This window comes from Suricata suricatta, chromosome 3, assembly GCF_006229205.1.
Source record: "Suricata suricatta isolate VVHF042 chromosome 3, meerkat_22Aug2017_6uvM2_HiC, whole genome shotgun sequence".
NCBI classification, from domain to species: Eukaryota; Metazoa; Chordata; class Mammalia; order Carnivora; family Herpestidae; genus Suricata; species Suricata suricatta.
In genome coordinates this window covers 52,382,266-52,401,155 of record NC_043702.1, presented here as the reverse complement: position 1 = coordinate 52,401,155, position 18,890 = coordinate 52,382,266, and the positions used below count along the sequence as shown (strand labels likewise).

General features: G+C 40.0%; 1 protein-coding gene across 1 annotated transcript in view; it reads right to left on the bottom strand.

Annotated features, from left to right (window-relative positions):
* The window catches only part of TTN (titin), a 269,934-nt gene that overhangs the window by 224,958 nt on the left and 26,086 nt on the right, over window positions 1-18,890 (bottom strand). Inside the window, exons 21-43 of the mRNA XM_029934316.1 lie at window positions 18,433-18,575; window positions 16,979-17,184; window positions 15,976-16,209; window positions 15,635-15,879; window positions 14,438-14,709; window positions 14,151-14,315; window positions 13,888-14,056; window positions 12,084-13,777; window positions 11,664-11,945; window positions 10,866-11,132; window positions 10,493-10,765; window positions 10,075-10,338; window positions 9,725-9,985; window positions 7,836-8,096; window positions 7,037-7,300; window positions 6,683-6,943; window positions 6,309-6,569; window positions 5,630-5,890; window positions 4,993-5,134; window positions 4,739-4,904; window positions 3,403-3,634; window positions 1,396-1,680; window positions 1,042-1,167 (exon numbers count right to left, since the gene is read on the bottom strand). Of these exons, the coding sequence (XP_029790176.1) occupies window positions 1,042-1,167; window positions 1,396-1,680; window positions 3,403-3,634; window positions 4,739-4,904; window positions 4,993-5,134; window positions 5,630-5,890; window positions 6,309-6,569; window positions 6,683-6,943; window positions 7,037-7,300; window positions 7,836-8,096; window positions 9,725-9,985; window positions 10,075-10,338; window positions 10,493-10,765; window positions 10,866-11,132; window positions 11,664-11,945; window positions 12,084-13,777; window positions 13,888-14,056; window positions 14,151-14,315; window positions 14,438-14,709; window positions 15,635-15,879; window positions 15,976-16,209; window positions 16,979-17,184; window positions 18,433-18,575 (6,734 nt within the window). The remainder of the gene's footprint in view (window positions 1-1,041; window positions 1,168-1,395; window positions 1,681-3,402; window positions 3,635-4,738; window positions 4,905-4,992; window positions 5,135-5,629; window positions 5,891-6,308; window positions 6,570-6,682; window positions 6,944-7,036; window positions 7,301-7,835; window positions 8,097-9,724; window positions 9,986-10,074; window positions 10,339-10,492; window positions 10,766-10,865; window positions 11,133-11,663; window positions 11,946-12,083; window positions 13,778-13,887; window positions 14,057-14,150; window positions 14,316-14,437; window positions 14,710-15,634; window positions 15,880-15,975; window positions 16,210-16,978; window positions 17,185-18,432; window positions 18,576-18,890) is intronic.

The following is an 18,890-nucleotide window of genomic DNA, read 5'->3' as shown; positions in this document are numbered from 1 at the left end:
GCTTTACCTACATAATATCTTTTAATTCTGCTCATAAAACCAACAGGTCCATTTGGTTTCTAGATCATCCTCTTCACCTCAGAGGGGCAAATCATCAGGTCTTAAAAGGCCAAATGAAATACTGACTTGTTTAGGAAAATGGCTCATGGCAATGCAGAGATTGGGCCATAAACCAATGGAAGAAGCATAAAAATAAACCCACAACTTAACTAGGAGTGCTATGAGAAGCCTAAGCTATTAGAATTTCCCTTTGGTGGTCATATATAAAGACCAAGAATAGGAGAGTGATCTTCATTTGGGATAAAGCTGATTTACTTCTTCCCTACTTGAGAGAAATTTACAATCATACTTGGCTTGAAACAGCTGCAAATATTTTTGTCTCATCTTACCAGCAGACTTCCGAGGCTGGGGGAAGGGGCTGTGGGTGTTTGGGGAGCATGCTCCAACTAAAGAGCATACAGCCAACAGACTGAGGGCTACTGTACGATGAATACTGTGCTATGCGATGGTGTATGTTATCTGACACGATCCTGATTGGTATTAGTCATTTGATAATCATTCTTTTGTCCAGTTAACAATTGTGTATTGAGTCTCTACTATATATGAAGCTATTCTAGGACAAGGACCCACCCTTGCTCCCAAGGATCTTACCTTCTAGTGGCCACTGCCTTTTTAGGTTTTAGGTGCTAAGACAGAATTCCTGCCCTCATGAAATGTATGTTCTAAGATTAAATGCAATACTATTCTTACTTTATTCATGAGGGAAAGAGAACCAGAGAAATCATATGTGGCCATACAGTGGAGCCATAATTCAAATCCAACCTCTCTGATTATAATGCCCCTACTTTTGATGCTACAGTTCAGTAGCGGTAAACATGGTCTATCCCTTAGTTCAGTAATTCAAGTTAAGTCTTATGCAAGGTTTCCATTAAGAGTCAAATTATGCCTGGGAGGGGTCTGTGATGGAAGAAAAGGTGAGAAAGCTTTCCTCAGATCATTCGGTGTAAGTATTAGCAATGGTACCTTTGCTCATGAACCCACCTGTTCCAGAAACTCTGCATTGAAAACGGGCTGGCTGTCCCTCAGAAGTGACGGTGTCCTGAAGTGGGGTAATGATAGCAGGAGGATAAACTGGCATTTCCTGATCTGGAGACACAACTTCTGGAACTAAAGAAAGGGACACAAGATTTGTCAGGATTAAGTCACCTACAGACCTCACAGAGAATGGAGCATGCTGATTTATCTTAATTCATTTGGCAACAGGGCACTTTCTAAAAGCTGGGCAACAATCCGCTCGTATGAGCTCCAAATCGTATTCATAAATGCAGTGGGACAAGGTGCAGAAGAGGGTTTCTTAGGTTTTCTTTTAGGCAGAGGACGGCAAGGCCTTTCTACCTTCCACGGAGAGTGAAGCTGAAGTGGTGGCAACTCCGTAGTCATTCTTGGCTTCACAGGTGTAAACAGCTGCATCCTCTGGGAAGGCTTCAATTAGCAAGAGTGTGTACTCTTGCCCATCGTGAAGGAATTTGCACTTGAAGCCAGTGGAAAGCAGCTGCTCTTCCTTGTACCAGGAGATTTTGGGCTGTGGTCTGCCAGATATCACAGCACAGAAGCGAGCAGGCTTGCCAGACTGCACAGTGACAGGCTGTAGCTCCTGCAGAATCTGGGGCGGTTCTGGAGCTGGAAGTAAATGAAAACAAATGGCTTGTGAAAAAATGAAAACACAGGAGAGCAAGTGTAAGTCTGTGTTCGTTTGTGGCCAGTGCCCAGAAACACATCTTTGGAATTATGATAGCTTTACTTGCCTTGGAATATTAGAACATTCTTTGTGCTGGGAAGGAAGAAAACATTTGGAATTTTGTCCTCAAATAGAAAGAATACCTTGAGAAGGGTACTTGTGATATTTGAGGCTTGGTGACAGAGTGCTGCTGAGAGTGAACTTGTCAACATAAGGTGGTCACCCCTTAGTGTGTTGGGGTCTGGGTGGGGGTGTAGCAATGGACAGTACTCTAAAAAATGATAGAACAGGGGCATCTGGGTGGTTTAGTCAGTTAAGCATCTGACTTTAGCTCAGGTCATGATCTTGAGGTTGTAAGTTTGAGCCCCACGTCAGGCTCTATGCTATAAGTACAGAGCCCACTTCGGACCCTCTTTTACCCTCATTTCTGCCCTCCCCTACTTGTTCTCTCTCTCTCTCTCTCTCTCTCTGTCTCTCAATTAAAAACAAGAATGTGAGAACTGCCACGTGCTACCTAATTTTACATCATTTAGACAAACCATGTGGTGAGGTGCTTCATTTCTTTCTGGTTTGTTTGTTTTGCAACTATTTGCGTATATGTCATAGTCATTTCTTTATATACAGGTGCCAGTGAAGCACAATCAGTAACTATGAAAGAAAGAATACATGTTATTCCAGATCTAGTTAGAGCTAATTAGGTAGATTGAAAAAACTCACTTTCCTGCTATGCTAATTAAAGCATTTTGTCTGTGTTGTGACGCATGAGGAGAAGTGGTTAGTTCACTGAACACAGAAATGGGGAGAAAAGACTTCTGTGAGGCTGGTTTCTGATCTTTACTTCTCTGTGCCTCAGTCTACCCACCACTAATAGGGAAATCATAAGAACTGGATACCATGATCATTTGGTCTCTCAGGGACTGAGGGAATGTTGGCAATATGGTTCATTTTGTTAACTTGAGATTATTCCTAGAGTTCTTTCATCTGTTTCAGGGGTATTTGTTCAGACAGAGATGACTCAATATTAAAATAGAGATGGATGGTCCATTTTCTCTACTTAGGCTAGTCTCATTTCCAGGTCAGTCTCAAATTCAGTTCTAAGGTTTCTAATGAAGAAAGTGAATGGTTTAATGGCATTCCTCTGAGCATCTGGTAGCATGTGGCATTTCCCTTAAAAGAAAGAGCCCATGGTCCTAGGGCTTGGACCAGAGAAAACCTCGCTCCACATTACCTGTGGCTGTCTAGGCCCTCTGAGGCCTCAAAGAGGACCTTTGGGTTTTCCCAAATGAAATGCCCCTATGGATTGGTAGGTCTACTAGTACTTCAGCACTTAGGGCTGAGGGCAGAAAACTCGACCAGCTGAATCTGATTGCTGTATCTAGAAACCCACCATGGGTCTATTATAATTGACATACAGCGGCTATTCAATAGTGGTGACCAATAAAATGAGGATCTAGCCATTAGGCACTTTCTGGAAATGACATCATTACAGTCTTTTTAATAGTCCTGTCCCTTTACCAGGAGATGATGTGAAAATAAATGTAGTTGCAAACATACAAGTACCATGGCTTCTCTAGAAGTTTCCCAGAAACTATTAGCACTTCAGGAACTTAAAGGGAAAGATTACCCCCGATGGATTCACAATAAAGGTCAATATCTCTACCTACCATTGACATAGAGTGTGACCGAACTCCTGTTCCTCCCTGCCACAAAGGTGTATTCTCCGGCATCGCTGTGCTTGGTCTCAGAAATAAACATCCGGTGGATTCTTCTCTCCACCACATACTGGTATCGTTCTTGAATTTGGAAATTGATTTCAATGCCATCTTTATACCAGTGGGCATCCACGTCATCTTCGTTGACCTCAAACTCAACAACAGCACGTTGTTTCTCAATAACCTTTTGATGGAACAACATAAAAAGAGAATTGAAGCCCAGGTTTCCTTTCTGTTTTGACCTGTTTCTAAAACTGCTTGTTTCCAGAGAACGCCAACCTTATCCATTATAATATAAAGAGCCGACTGGTTATGTCACATTCTGATTTGTCCTGCATATCTTTGGACGGTTGGTGCCCTAACTTCTTCTGTAGAGAAGCATGCTTCTACTTGCATTGAGGAGAGACACTGACCACAAAGAGACCAGGTTTGAATCCTTACATGTTTGCTTCTAAACTAATAATAACAGAAATAATGGCACTTTATATCTGTGGGCTTTTTATTTTTGACAAAGCTCTTCTAAGTTACTACTCAACTTGATTTTGTGTGGTAGGAACAATAACCTCCTGGGGTAGGTAGAAACTATGATCCTCATTTTTAAAAATGAGGAAATCAAGGTTCAGAATCAGACAATAAAGGATAGAAGATGTAATCAGGTGGCCTGAATGGCCTGGTTCTTCTTATATGAGCAATATGATAAATCCGAACTCTAATGATACTTCTCTTACCATGTTATCTCCTTACATCATCTGAGAGGATGCCCTCATGAGACTGAGCTCTGCACAAGTGGTGGAGAGCAAAGGTGTCTGACTCAGCATCCTTGATAGAAATCCAGGTTTGCTCAAACTGCTCTTCCTCTTGGACCTCAGAGGAAGTGTTCCTGGCCAAGTCCCTACATACCTGTCCCTCCATAACAGAAGGCTTCTGAGGAAATGTCAACCTGTTCTCAATTCCCTGAGTTCCAGTGGCTGTGTGAACAGCACAACTTAAATTTCAGTTCTTTTCTGGTTTGTGCAGCTTGGCAGGTGGCCATTTATTAGACAGTGAAGTTTCCACAGCTGCTTTAATTAAAGTATCTAGACAGCTGCTAAGGACACACCATTTCCCTAAGTGAGGGGAAACTGTGACTAAACTGATGTCAGATTAAGAGTCTAAGCCAGCGGGGATCAGCTGTTTTCTTCTTTAGAAGACTGTGCTTAGAAAATTTTAAAGTTAAAAAATTAAAATACCGAACTACGGATTCCATGACACTGAGGATGCCTCCCCAGATCGAGCATGGAGACAGTACCTGAACCGACTTTTTAACACTCCGGATGCGAACGTCTCTGCCCTCGACAAAGAGGTTGGCAGTGGACATGTTGCCACCTGCCACCACCGCGTACTGCCCGGCGTCAGACATGCGGGCGGATGGGATCAGCAGGCGGTGGACGTACTTCTCCTTCTGTATCTTTATTCTGTGATGAAATGGAAATTGAGGTTTAATGTACAGTGACTCAAAGCAAACTGGGAATTACTGGAATGTAGCAAAACAAAACAACTGACCTGTCCACAATCTGCAGTTCTTGGCCATCTTTCATCCACTGGACAGTGATGTCAGGTTCAGAAACTTCACATTCAAACACGGCTCGCTTCTTCTCAAGGACCTTAATATCCTTAATGTGTTTCCTAAATTCTATATGGCGAGCTGGGAAACAGCATGCAAAAAAATTAACCTAACAGCTTTATGACATAACTCACACAGTATACAATTTACCCGTTAAAGTGTTTGATTCAGTGGCCTTCAGTGTAGTCAGAGTCCTGCAACTATTACCTTAATCAATGTTAGAATATTCTCATACCCCAAAAAGAAACCATACACCCCTCAGCTATCACCCTCCAGACCCCTTCTACTGTCTGCCCTCAGATTTAGGCACCAATCTGTCTCTACTGATTGGTGTATTCTGACATTTCCTATAAATGGAATCATACAGTATGTGGTCCTTTGGGACTGGCTTCTTTCCCTTGGCATAAAGTTTATAAGGTTCATCCACGTTGTAGCATGTATCAGCCCTTGCTTTTTACTGCTAACAATTTTTCATGGATACCCACATTTTATTTTTCCATTCACGAATTAATGCACTGATTAACATTTTGCATAGTGTGTTGACATTTTATGGATTGGATGTTTGTGAAACCATACCTTCCACATAAAGGGTGGCTGTTGATGTAGCTTTTCCAGCCACAAAGGTGTACTCAGCCGCATCCCCAAAGTGAACATTCCTGATGTTCAGTGAGTGCGTGAGCTTTTTGGTTCTCATCTGGCACCTGTCAGTTGATCTGATTTCCACACCATTCTTTAACCATTTGTACGAGATGCCTTCATAGTTCACCGTTACCTCAAAGGTAATGGTGTCTTTTTCTTCAGCATTGATGTCTTTCAGCATGGATGTAATCATGATTGCTGCAAAGGGGAAGGAAATACACCCAAGGAGGCTTTGTATCAGTATGATGTGAGTTATAACAAGCACAGAGTGAAAACTAGGGATGTGTTTAGTACATCTGCTGAGGTGATTATGGTCCAGGGATATGAGCTATGATACCTTCCAGGTACCCCTCTATAACAGGACAATGCCGAGCAGAAAGAGCTAGTGATAGACACTAGAGCATCTTTATCGGTAGCCTTTCCAGGCTACTTTAAACAAAAAATTTAAAACAGGTAGAGATACTAGTGCCTAACTCAGTGTGAACACCCAGTAGATAGGTCAATCAAGGATTTTTGAGGGGATTAACTGCTCAGGAAGGAAGGGTGTAGAATATGGAACAACCGGGAGTTTCCTTTCCTGAATGTTTTATATAGCTTTTTTCATGTGTGTACTTACGGGTCACTTTCAGGGTGGCGCTGACTTGGTCATTGCCACAGACAAAGGTGTATTCTGCGGAGTCCTCTGTGCTGGTGTTCATGATGATCAGCTGGTGGAGTTTCCCTTGCACGACTATCTTGAACTTCTCACTCATCTCAATCTCCACGCCGTTCTTCAGCCACATGGAAGGGACATTGAAGTGGGACACCTCACACTCAAAGGAGGCATTTTTCGTCTCCGGCACCTCGATGCTTTTCATGGTTTTTGTAATATGCAATGCTTGGGAAAATCAAAGAGCACTTCAGTTAAAAAAAAAGTGGATGAAATCCACCAACCAAACAATGAACCCATGGGGACCATCTAGGGAAACACCACAGGGAGCTAACACTTACTCTCCACAAAGAGTTTAGCCTTGCATTCCAACTGCCCCACCACGGCTGTGTATTCCCCAGCATCCGAGGGGGAAATATGCTGCAGCATCAGTTTGTGGACCTTCCTTTCTGAGACGAGTCTGTGTTTGTCACTTGGCTTAATCTCCACATTCTTGTGGAACCATTTTACCGGAACCGTGTCATGGGAAACACTAACTTCGAAGGCAACGGTGGCATTTTCCAAGGCAGTCACATCTTTTGGCTTTTTAATGATCTTGACAGCTAATGAGAAGAGTTGAAAGAATTCAGGGATATGGGCTAACTTCATGGTTACCATTAACTGGCTACTTGTACAGTGTTGCTAAATCAACTTACTCTCAACGTGCAGTCTGGCACTGGCGCCTAGCTTTCCAAGCTTGAAGCCGTACACGGATTCATCCACAACAGCACAGTTTTTAATCCTCAGAGTGTAAACTGTTCCTTTGACTGAGATGTCATATTTGTCATTAGATTGCAGCACAACCCCATTTTTGATCCACTGGACGCCCTTTACATTAGGGTGTGTAAGTTCCACGGTGAAAACGGCATCCTGTGTCTCTGTCACCGTGAGGTTCTTCAGAGTCTTCTTAATTTTGACAGCTGGAGACAAATTTATGATTGGTTTAGTAAATAAAGATGGTATCATCAAGTAAAAGAAGTCCTGGAATAAGATCATTACCTGATCATCTTGCAAAAAAAGAGCTATCAAAATTTTTGTGGTTATGCAGCACCTCTATTTTAAAAGACACCTCGAGATTATTTAGGAAAACCTGGGATCCAGTTTGAAATGTACACTGTGCAATGATTTTTCTATACTTGAATGAGATAAAGTTTGCACGGTTGTATACTAATAGCTCAATAGACTGGAGGAGAGCAAAAGAGGGATGGGGAATGAGAGCGTCTAAGTAAGCTGTCTCTCCAAGCCGGAACATGAGAAATGGCTTCTTCACAGAAACACATCTTAAAAGCAATTTTTCACCCTGTGGTATATGGCTCAGAAACTTTGAAGAGTTTATAATGATTTTATGAGATCATGATTTTTGACATCCAAAATAATTATACTGACTTTTAAAATGATAACCATCAAGAATGAAATAGAATGTGGAATGGATAAATCTATTATTGTAACACTGACCTTCAACTTTGAGTTTGGCAGAGGTTTTGGAGGTGGCCACCTTGTAGGTGTATTCTCCCATGTCATCCAATTTGCTGGCAGCAATGATAAGTCTCCGTTTGTGGTCATCTGATTCACTTCTGATGTTGTTACTTAGCGGTAGGTGTTTGCCATCCTTCAGCCATTCTCCTTCAGCATCTGGGTTGGCAACTTCACATTCAAACACAGCTTCCTGTGACTCAGCCACAGTCTGATCGGTGAGTGGCTTGGAGATGGCCCCCCCTTCAGAACAAGAGAAGTACAAGTATGAGTCCTTTAAAAATACTTATACAAAGAGGAAATCTTTGGACGATTAAATGTAAAATATCAAATTTTAAAACACGATTTTGAATATTGTAAACTGTCTAATAGGATTATCTTTACCCATATTGAGAAGGTATTACAGAAACTCCTATTCTAAGTATGCATGACTGATAACCAAGGAAAATACTGGAATCAGGAAGGTTTTGCAAAGGGAAAGCAACTGATGAGTTAATACTGAATTCTAAGAACCATACCACATGGATGGCCTCTAACTCAATTCCTTTCTCAGAAGCATTCTACCTAGTCTTCTAGTCTTCTAAGGATTTTTTTCCCTGAAAATGTGTCTAATATTTGATTGGGAAAAGATATGCTAACAAAATGTACAGTCTTAAATGTTTCCATAAGATTAGGGATTCTTATGTACTAAAAATCACTGTTTTAACAAATGTAATCTCTTTTATGAAGCTTCTCCCCTTTGCCTCCATGGTCATCATTCACTGGCAAAAAAAAATTACTCCTTCAGAAAGTTAGATGCTGATGTACCTGTCCCTCTCTAAATTGTGAATTCCTCAAGAAAAATATCATGCCTCATTCGTTTTTGTGTGCTGTGTTTCTAGCAGTCCTTTCCTATGGTAGAGCTTAAAAAATGTTGAGTGAAATCATACAAGGGCTCATAGTTTCTTGTTTGCACACATTTAAAAACATGTAATTTATATTAAACATGTCAGAGTGCCGGATCCAAAATTTTGTTTCATAAGTGGTTTTTTTTGTGGTCAAGTATCTGAGGAAATATTATAATGCAATAAAGTATAATCCATGCAACTGTCGTACAGAGTGGGACACACAGTTTCCATATGGACTACACAATTTAATCTCGATGTCATATCTCAACTTTTTAGTAATTAACTTGTGATGAACCAAACAAATGAATGATGATTTCTAATTTTTTCTTGGCAATTAATTTATGCTTTTGGTTCTTCATTTTGAAGCTAATGATTTCTGCTGAATGAGAATGGTCACTTTCATAAGTGCTATATAGATTCATTGAGTTATAGTTTAAAATGTTCATTGGGTTCATAAAACAAGTAGGAAGGGAAATAAGAAACAAAAGTTAAAGAAATAAGGGTGATAAAAAAAAAGAAATCTACCTTTAGAGTAGGGGAGTTTAAATAAAGCTCAGTTCAGCAAATGTTTATTGATCACCTATCATGTGCAATATGTTAAGAGGCATAGATGGGAAAGAAGCAAAATTCCAGATTGGAAAAGCTTGTACTCTGGTGTGAGAAGAAGAAATGGGCAATGAGACAGGTATGTGATAAAGGCCATGGAAGACACACACACAAAATAATCCTGAGGTTGTAGGAGTAAGGGCTTACACAAATGGGAAGATTATGGAAGGCTTCACAAAAAGATGGCATTTGAGGTGGGTCTGCCCAGAAGCACATGGTGGGGACAGTGTTGAGGGGACTCTGGCTTCGAGAACAGCTTAAGTAGAGGCATGGAAGAAGGAAACTGATGGGAATTTGGAAGGAAATGGGCCACAATTTCTTGAATTGAAACAAATACCCCACACAAAAACTCAGATTATAAATGATAAATGTACCAACCTGCCACAGTAAGTTTGCCAGATGTCATATTTTCTCCAGCAAAAAATGTATATTTTCCTTCATCATCTTTCATCATATTTAGAACTGTCAATTTATATATTTTGCCATGAGCTTCAATTTTATATTTGGAACTGGGTTTGATTTCTTTGTCCTTAAAATTCCACAAAACATCAATTCCTGAGTGGGATAGCTCAACTTCTAGGACCACATTTTGGGTTTCTGTACAGGTAAGGTCACGAAGACCTCTGATAATTTTAATTTCTGGGAAAAAAGAAAAGAAACACTTGGTTAATGTTACACTGGAAAAATAATGCTTAAAACAATGATAACTTAAATGTAAGAATCCTTACTTTCCACAGAAAGATCACAGCTGGTTTCGACTCTGCCAACCATCAGCTTATAAGGTCCTTCATCTGAAGCATGGGTTCGGTTAATCACTAGTCGCTGCTTAGTGCCTTTGACAATGGCTTGTACACGATCATCAGGCTTGATTTGTTCATCATTTAAGTACCATTTAACAGAAGTCACATCAGGGACTGAGACCTTGCATTCAAGCACAGCCTTGGTACCCTCAATCACATTAACATCCTTTAGAGGGGTTATCACGTCAACACCTGCAAAACCACACAGACACACACACACACACACACACACACACACACACACACACACACAGATTGATTAATGTGAATTTTGTTTTAAATGCCTGCTAATTAAAGTTTTCTACCTCACTTAAAAATATGCATAAAAAATATGTGTTGCACTCACTGTAGACAGAGACATGCCCACTGGTTGACAGTCCAAGGGATGGAATGGTGAAGGAATAATTTCCAGCATCCTCCATAGTCATGTCTTCAATAAGCAGCATATGTGATTGTTTGTCTATCACAATGTGAACCCTGTCACTGGGCTGTACTTCCTGGCCATCTTTCATCCAGATGCCTTCCACATTCTCTAAGGAGAGCTTAACTTCAAGCTGAACAATGTCACCTTCACAGACTTTTTGATCACTAAGTCCTTGTAGGATAGCAATGGGGCGGGCTGTGAAATATGGGGAGAAAAATGAAAGTTAAGATCATTTTTTTTTATCAATAAGCCATAATGATATTCACTGCGGGCCAAAAGGAACAGGCCGACTTACGTTTCATCTTTAGTTTACAAGTTGTCTTTTTCCCATCGACAACAAAGCTGTATTCTCCCTGGTCTTCTTTGGTCACATCCTTAACTGTGAGGTTCTGACGTCCACGGCGAGATGTAATTGTGTATTTACCATTGGATTTCAGCTCCATACCATTATGATACCATTTGCCTTCTATATTTTCTGGGGATATAATGCACTCTAACTCTCCTGAAAATGATTCTGGAACTTCTATATCCTGAAGTTCCTTCACAAACTCAACAACTGCACCTGAGGCATAAGATAAAGAGAAGTTAATTTTTCTTGAGAGTTACACATCTAGACTTAGGGTAGAAAAAATTCCTGTATCTCTTAAAGTCTCTTAAATCCCCCATGCTCTCAGGAATAGTCTTAATGTCTACCTGCTGATAAACTGAGCAATATGTTTTCAATGAAAAGAACTTATATTACTTAAAAAATCTTTTTAAAATACAGAACTTTATTTCAATATAAAAATTTAAAAACAATGTATCAAAATAACCTTGATTTTTAAAAATCCAAATTGTCATTAACATGAGAGAAGAATGTCATGTCATGCCATCCAATAATTTTGAAATAAACTTTTCATTTTGGAAAAAAAATAAAAAATAAAAATCCAAATTGTCAATCATCTCAATTAGTGATATACATGCAGGAATCTTGCTATGGAGGTTATATTCAACTCCCACATAGTTCTTTTTATAAAAGGAAAATTGCAAAGCTAATTTTGTCACATACTAAGGGTGACTTTAGAACTTAATAAAGAGTGATATTATTTACTACCTTCGACGATAAGTTTCGCCGTTGTTTTTACGTTTTCATCTTCCACAAGTACACAGCTGTAGTCTTCAGCATCAGACGTGTCAATTGTCAGTATGGAGAGGAAGTGAACCTTTCTGTCAGAATGCATCCTGTATTTATCTCCTGTATGAACCTCCACACCATCTTTGTACCATTTCACTTTGACAAATGGCTCTGAAGTTTCACATTCAAAGGTTGCCATGGTGTCTTTTTCCTTAGCAACCACATCTTGTAATTCTTGGGTGAAAATGATCGATTGCTTGGCTATAAGAAAAGGGGGGAAAAGACGTTATATTAAACTAAATTCACAATTTGAATCATGGGAAAATAGAAAGAAATACACTAATGGATATTCATGGATAAATAAAGACAAATCCATCAAACCAAAGACATTGAAATTACCTTGGACAAGTAAGAAGGCATGGCTTGAGGTTTCTCCAGCTATGTTGATGGCTTTCACCATGATGCTGGCAGAGTCTTCAGCAGTCACGTCTCTTATGACCAGTTCACAAACATTGTCTTCGGGCCAGTACCAGTAGATTCGGTCAGAGCGTTCGATCTTTACACCATTTTTATACCATTCACATTCAGGATCTGGTCTTCCCACCACTCTGACTCGGAAGTGTGCATCAGATCCTTGGCCTACTGTTTGGCTTTGGATTCTTTCAAAGATTTTAGGAGCCTCCATACTAGGACTTAGTTCAATTTTATCAGGTTTAAAAGTTGGAATAGTGATTTTGCCTTCTTCAGCAAGGGCTTTCTTTTCCTCTTCAGTTAATTCTTTGGTCCAGTGGAGAAGTTCATCTTTTGTCTTCCTTAGGAGTTCTTCATAGGATTCATCCTTCTTACGAGACTTGAGCTCCACAGCAGTAATTGCTTCATAATAACCCTCTTCAGTTCTGCGCTTGAATTTACTGCGCAGCTCTTCTGACTCTTCAGATACCTTTTCATGGGTAATTCTTTCAGCCCTTTTCAACTTCACAACTTCCTTGGTTTCAGTGGTGTCAACAGGTCTATCTACTTTCTGAACTTCAAACTGAAGTTTTCCAGGTTCATGTACATGAAACTCGGGCTTTGGTTCAGGGGCTCGTCTGAGGACAGACCTAAAATCTTCCCTCTGTTGGATCTCAAGTTTCACTTTATGCTCTATCACACCTTCAGGATTTTCTGCAGTAACCTTGACTTCCCCTGTATCATATGATTTGCAGTCCACGATGTCCAAATAGTGAATGCCATCATAGCGAACTCTGAACCTTTTGCTCTTGCGAATGAGCTGTCCATTGAGGTACCAGTTGACTTTGGGTTGAGGGTAACCGGTCACTCGGCAACGGAATCTAGCGGTCTCCCCTTCAAGTACTCTTACTGGCTCTGGGAACAAGACAATGTCTGGCTTTTGCTTTTCTTTCTGATCTGTTGTCACACCTGTAAGAGCACCTTCATGAGCCATCCTCTCTAATTCTTCAATTCTTTGTAAGCCTTTTCTCCCTTCAGGCAATTGCGATTCTTCCACAAGACTTTTTTCATCTTTAACAATAAGTGTAGCAGATGTGTGATCTGTTCCATATTTGTTAGTAGCTCTGCATGTAATGATACCACTATCTCTGGAATATGCAACCCCATAATCAAGGCTGCAATACCCAAACTCATTGATCATACGGAGTCTGTTGGCTGCTTCAAGTGGCTTTCCATCATGGAGCCATTCCACCACCATTGTTGGGTCACCAATTGGTGTTAGCCTACACTCAAAATGGGCCGGCCCAAAGCGCTTGAGTCTTAAGGAAGTGAGTTTTTTCTTGAAAAATGGTTTCTGTTGTTTCTCTTTATCATAGAGGTCACCCTCTTCCCATTGCTCTTGACCATATCGCATATGGAGGGGCTCCAGTTCTGGGGCTGCAATCTCTTTTGCTCTATATGTCCCTCGTGGGATGATTAATTTTCTCTCTGGTTCAGGCTCTGCAAACTCAACTTCAACATTTACTTTGCACCTTGTAGTGTCTCGGCCAGCCTTATTGATAGCAGTTGCAGTATACCAGGCAGAATCTTGGCTGACAGTGGAATCAATTCTAAGAGCAGCTTCTCCTTTTATTCCTTCAATTCTATAAAAAGTGAAAAAAATGTTTAAAAATCAATACAGAAGTAGTTATTGCTTCCTTAGTTATTTGGATTTGATAATTAGCTTAGTTTTATTATTTTCAAGCAAACTTACATGATTCTTGGGTATTTATGAGGTACAATGATGTCACTGTTTTTAAGCCATACAATATCAGGGTTGGGATTACCCGTAGCTCTGACTTTCATTTCAAGTCGAGAACCTTCCTTTACATTGACATTTCTTAGTTTTTCCACGAACATTGGTTTTACCTGTTGTTCCACACCTGGAAGAGAAAGTTTGTGATTCAGAGTGAGTAAGGCTGAACCACTTGTTTATAGCCCAAGTGATAAGGTAGTTTCTTTTTTAAGGGCACATACCTTCCACAGTTAAAATCACTGAAATCGAAGATTTGCCGGCCCTGTTTTGGGCAACCACAGTCCATTCACCAGAATCACTGGGGGACGCAGGGACAATAATCAGTGACTGGGTACCATCTTCTTTAATGACTACTTTATGGGTATAATCATTGACAATTTGCTGACCTGTAAAAAATAAGTGAAAAGGAAAACATAGATTAAAACAATTATTTTCAAAAAGCATTGTACATACATATAAGCTTATTTTTGTGTTTAATGATTTGTAAATAAAAATTTACCATACTTACCATCATGAAACCAGAAGGTCTCTGGCATAGGTCTACCAACAACCTTTAAGTCAAATCTGGCAGTTTGTCCTTCCAAACATTTGAAAGAAGTAGGTTTTAACACAAAGACTGGCTTATACAGTCTCTCTAGTTGTGACTCATCTGTTTCTTCTAGCCGACGTCCAGGGGACATTCTTGCAGGGGACATCCGTGCAGGTGACATCCGTGCAGGAGACATCCGTGCAGGAGACATGCGTATAGGAGATCTACTCACTGAACGTGGAGAGATGGATCTGAAAAACAAAAGCAAATCAGAGTGTTTTCATGAGGCCCAGAGAAAACAAAGCAAAAATAAACCTCCTCCTTAATGTTAGAGTATACTTCACATACATATTAGAAGACACTTCAGACTCACTGGGATCCAAAACAGAATACATTATTATTGCCCTCAAATCTATGTTTTTCATATATCCTCAATCCCAGTCAGTATTATCAACACAGCCAAGTACTCAGCCTTAAGATCTTGGAATAATTCTTAATACAGTCTTTCCCTCATCACCTGAATTAGTCACCAAATCCTTCTCATTCAACTGCCAAAATGTCTCAATAAATATTGATTGGTTAAATAACCCAATGAATAAATTTATAGAAAAAAGAAATATAAATTTTTTACCCAAGAGAAGGGAAAACATAGAAATTACATTTATAACAACCCCCAAACCTATTTATCCATTGCAGCCAGATTGGCTTGGATTGAATTTCAAGTGCTGGCGCGATCACTTACAGGCCAGGTGAACTAAGACAGTTTTCATAGGCTCACAAAGGTTAAGTGTCCCCACTTCTAAAATAGTCACAACAATACCTACATTGCAGGGCTGTTGTACAAGTTAGAGATAACATATGTAAAATTAGGTATGAAGTAAACCTTTACAGTGTTCATCATATCAGTTCTAGCGCCAGCAGATGAAGAGCATGCCACACTAATGACAAGGCTTTGCTCACCCTGAGCAGGGTAAGATAAAAACTCTTGCTAATCATCTGTATTGCTAATGGTAAGTTTTACTGTTATCTCCTCTTTCTCTTTCTTTCCCTTTCCCGTTTTTTCCCTTTCCACTCCCCACCCCCCCACCCCCCCACCACAATAGCAATTTGCTATTGGGATATTTTGTGTTTTAAACAATTTAAATATTAATCAACCCAAATTATTCTGAGGCTTACCTGATTCTGCTCACTGGCTCTGGTGTGGGTATGTAAGTCGGAGCACCGAGGGGCGCAGCAGGCTCCACATACAATTTCCCAGAACAAATTGCATTTCCCTTAATATTGCTGGCAAATGCAGTATAGATGCCTTCGTCTTCTGGAAGAACAACAGGTATGCGCAGACTAGCTCTGCCGTCCTGCAGAAAGTCCATTTGGTACCTCTCTCCATGTTTGATGCGCTTGCCATCTTTGTACCATGCAATCTGCAAATGATATGTTGAAAAAATTTTAGAGAAGACAGTTATTGTAGCTGATGCAGATCTTTATTGTAGTGTGGAGGCATGATGTTTATATTTTACCTTGGGTAATGGATAGCCAGACATTTTGCAATGAAAAGTAACACCCATTCCCTCAAGAATTCTATAATTTTTGATTCTTAAATCAAATCCTGCTTCAATAGCTTCAGATTCAGAAATGTCAACTGCCATCTTTTCTTCTCCATCTTCTTCAAGAAGTTCTTCTAAAGTAGTCTTTATTATTCTGTATTCAATTTCTTTGATGAGCCTTTCTTCGAAGGAAGAAATATGGAATTCCTATGTAGTAAAAAAGATGAAAGTTTGTTAAAAATAGATAAATCCCAATAGACAGAAATGCTTTAAGAGTATTAGTTTCAGAGGTGCCTGGGTGGCTTAGACAGTTAATCATCGAACTTTTAATTTGGCACGGGTCATGATCTCACAGTTGATGAGATCGAGCCCCATGTAGGACTCTGCGCTGACAGTGTGGAGCCTACTTGGGTCTCTCTGTCTGTCTGTCTCTCTCTCCCTTTCTCTCTGCCCTTTCCCTGCTCATGCACATGCTATCTCTCAAAATAAATAAATAAACTTAAAAAAAAGGAGTACTGGTTTCAGAAATAAGGATTCAGGTTTTGGCGGAAACGTCCAGACAGATTTTTGTTTTTGTTTTTCAGTGAGAATTACAGGGGTCCCTGTTTTGTTTTCTAATCTGCATTACCATCATCTCTGTCAGTTCATGCTGTGGCATCTTGGGTAATGATATTCTAAAGGCACAGGTTACTTGGGGATGTTCATCCTACAGATGAAGGGATTTGGGCAGCAGTGGACCTGGTCATCCTAATATTTCTCTTTTCCTACATATATAGAATCCCTATTTCTAAAACCACATTATGCAACATGTCATGAAGATTAAGGAAACTCATCAGCAGTGAACTTGGACCTAATAACTACAGTCCAACCCTGATCCTGTCACCTGAAAATGAAAATATCAAACAAAAAGAGGGGCACCTTGGAGGGAAAGTGTAATTTATGAGATAATTTGCTTGGTCATTATTCTTATACTCACCTGTTCTTCTACAAAAGTTCTGACCATTACAGTATCTTTGGCCATTTTTTTCCTAATTAAGGCCTGTTCTTTTTCATACTCTTTTTCATAATCAGAGTATAAAAATCCAGGTGCTATTTCTCCAACTTTAGGTTCTTGCACAAATGCAGTCATTTGTGTTTGGTAAAGCATTTCTTGTTGGGACTTCATCAGGGACTCATAATCAGCTAGGAGTTAAGAACAGAAGTTATTTAAGTTTTGACTTAAATTCCAGTATAATTAACATACAGTGTGGTATTGGTTTCAGGTGTACATTATAGTGATTCAACAATTCCATACAACACCCAGTGATCATGAAGACAAGTGTCCTCACTGATCCCCATCTCCTATTCCACCTATCCCCCAACTCAGTAACCTCCCCTTCAGTAACCATCAGCTTGTTCTATATAGTTAAGAGTCTGTTTCTTGGTTTGTCTCTCTCTCTCTCTTTACCCTTTGCTTATTTGTTTTAAGAACACAAGTTAACTTTTGATGTTCTTTAGAAAAAGCCTTCATGCTATTTTATTCAGGCAAGCCCCACACTAGGGACAGTTCATAACCAAAAGCCAGATTTTCTAAATTTTACTCTCAAAGTGCTCAATATATAGGAGATTGAAATTCAAAAGCAAATTTTCATTGACAAGTCAAAGCAGCCACTACTAATGTAGAAAGAATGTTATGTTAGCAATCAGTCCTTTAGGAACTTTTCTAGTGGTCTTCCTGATTTGATATGTGGTGTTTGGCAATTCATTTTTCTTCCTGGGTCTTGAGTGCTCTATCTGCTAAATTAGAATAATATCCTAACTTTCTCTAAGGGGTGTTGGGCAGACCAAATGAGACAAAACATGGGATAGTCCACTGTAAGTGTGAACAATTAAGCAAAAGTAAATGTGACCCACTGATACATTTGGTTTGGCCTGAGTGCCATTATGCTTTTTGTCAAATTACTTAAGAATCCTGAAAATCTTGACTTCCAAGTTTTCTTTAAAATACCAGAAACTCTAGGAACATTGAGCCTGGCAGGTGTGCATCTGGACACGACACAGTGGAGGTGAGGAATTACTGCCCCCTTGAGGCAGGGCATCTACTCTCCAGTGTGCCACTGTCTTCACAGCGCTCACTAATATCTGCCTGGATCTGGAAGGCAACTAGGTTTGCAATCTTTACATCTTCAAAGGCATAATATGCCTAGAAATGAAAGCACCAGGTAGAAACTTTGTGCCAGAACCCTGATGTTTAGCACCAGGATGGCTTTTGAGGCCATGTGGTCTAAAACATTTTCTGTCTAGCTGAGGCCAAGAGAGGGTAGTGATGGGGACAGAGCCAGTATCACAACTCGGATATTTTAACAGGCCTTGGACAAACACACAACACTGCTGCTCCCCTGCATGTCCCCTCCTGTCATGCACAGTGGGAGCCCTGAGAGCCACACGTACCTTCTTCCAGAAGGGAGGCGGAGGCAGAAGTCTCCCCGAGCTTATTACGAATAACAATAGTGTATTCTCCAGCATCATCCGCAAAAGTCATGGAAATCACCAGTCTGCACTCTCCAGTTTGTTTGTTGTAACTTACTTTGTATCTTTATGGAAATGAACACACATAAAATTCACTCACAAATAGCTCTACGTGAATAAACAAGCCCTCCTGTGGCTCTATGGTATAAAATTCAATGACCTTAAACATGTGACCAAGCTCCCTATAAAATAGAAGATTGCTGAAAATGGAGGAAAGTGCATGGACATGAGTAATGAGGGCCAAACAACTTAAAATTTTCATTTTAAATAAGGCTCATATACTCTTTGAAATAAATGATAGAATATAATACCACTAGAATCAGCCACATGGAAAGGGTGTCAGTGTTTATGTGAGCAAATGATGAGGTCTTTTAAACACT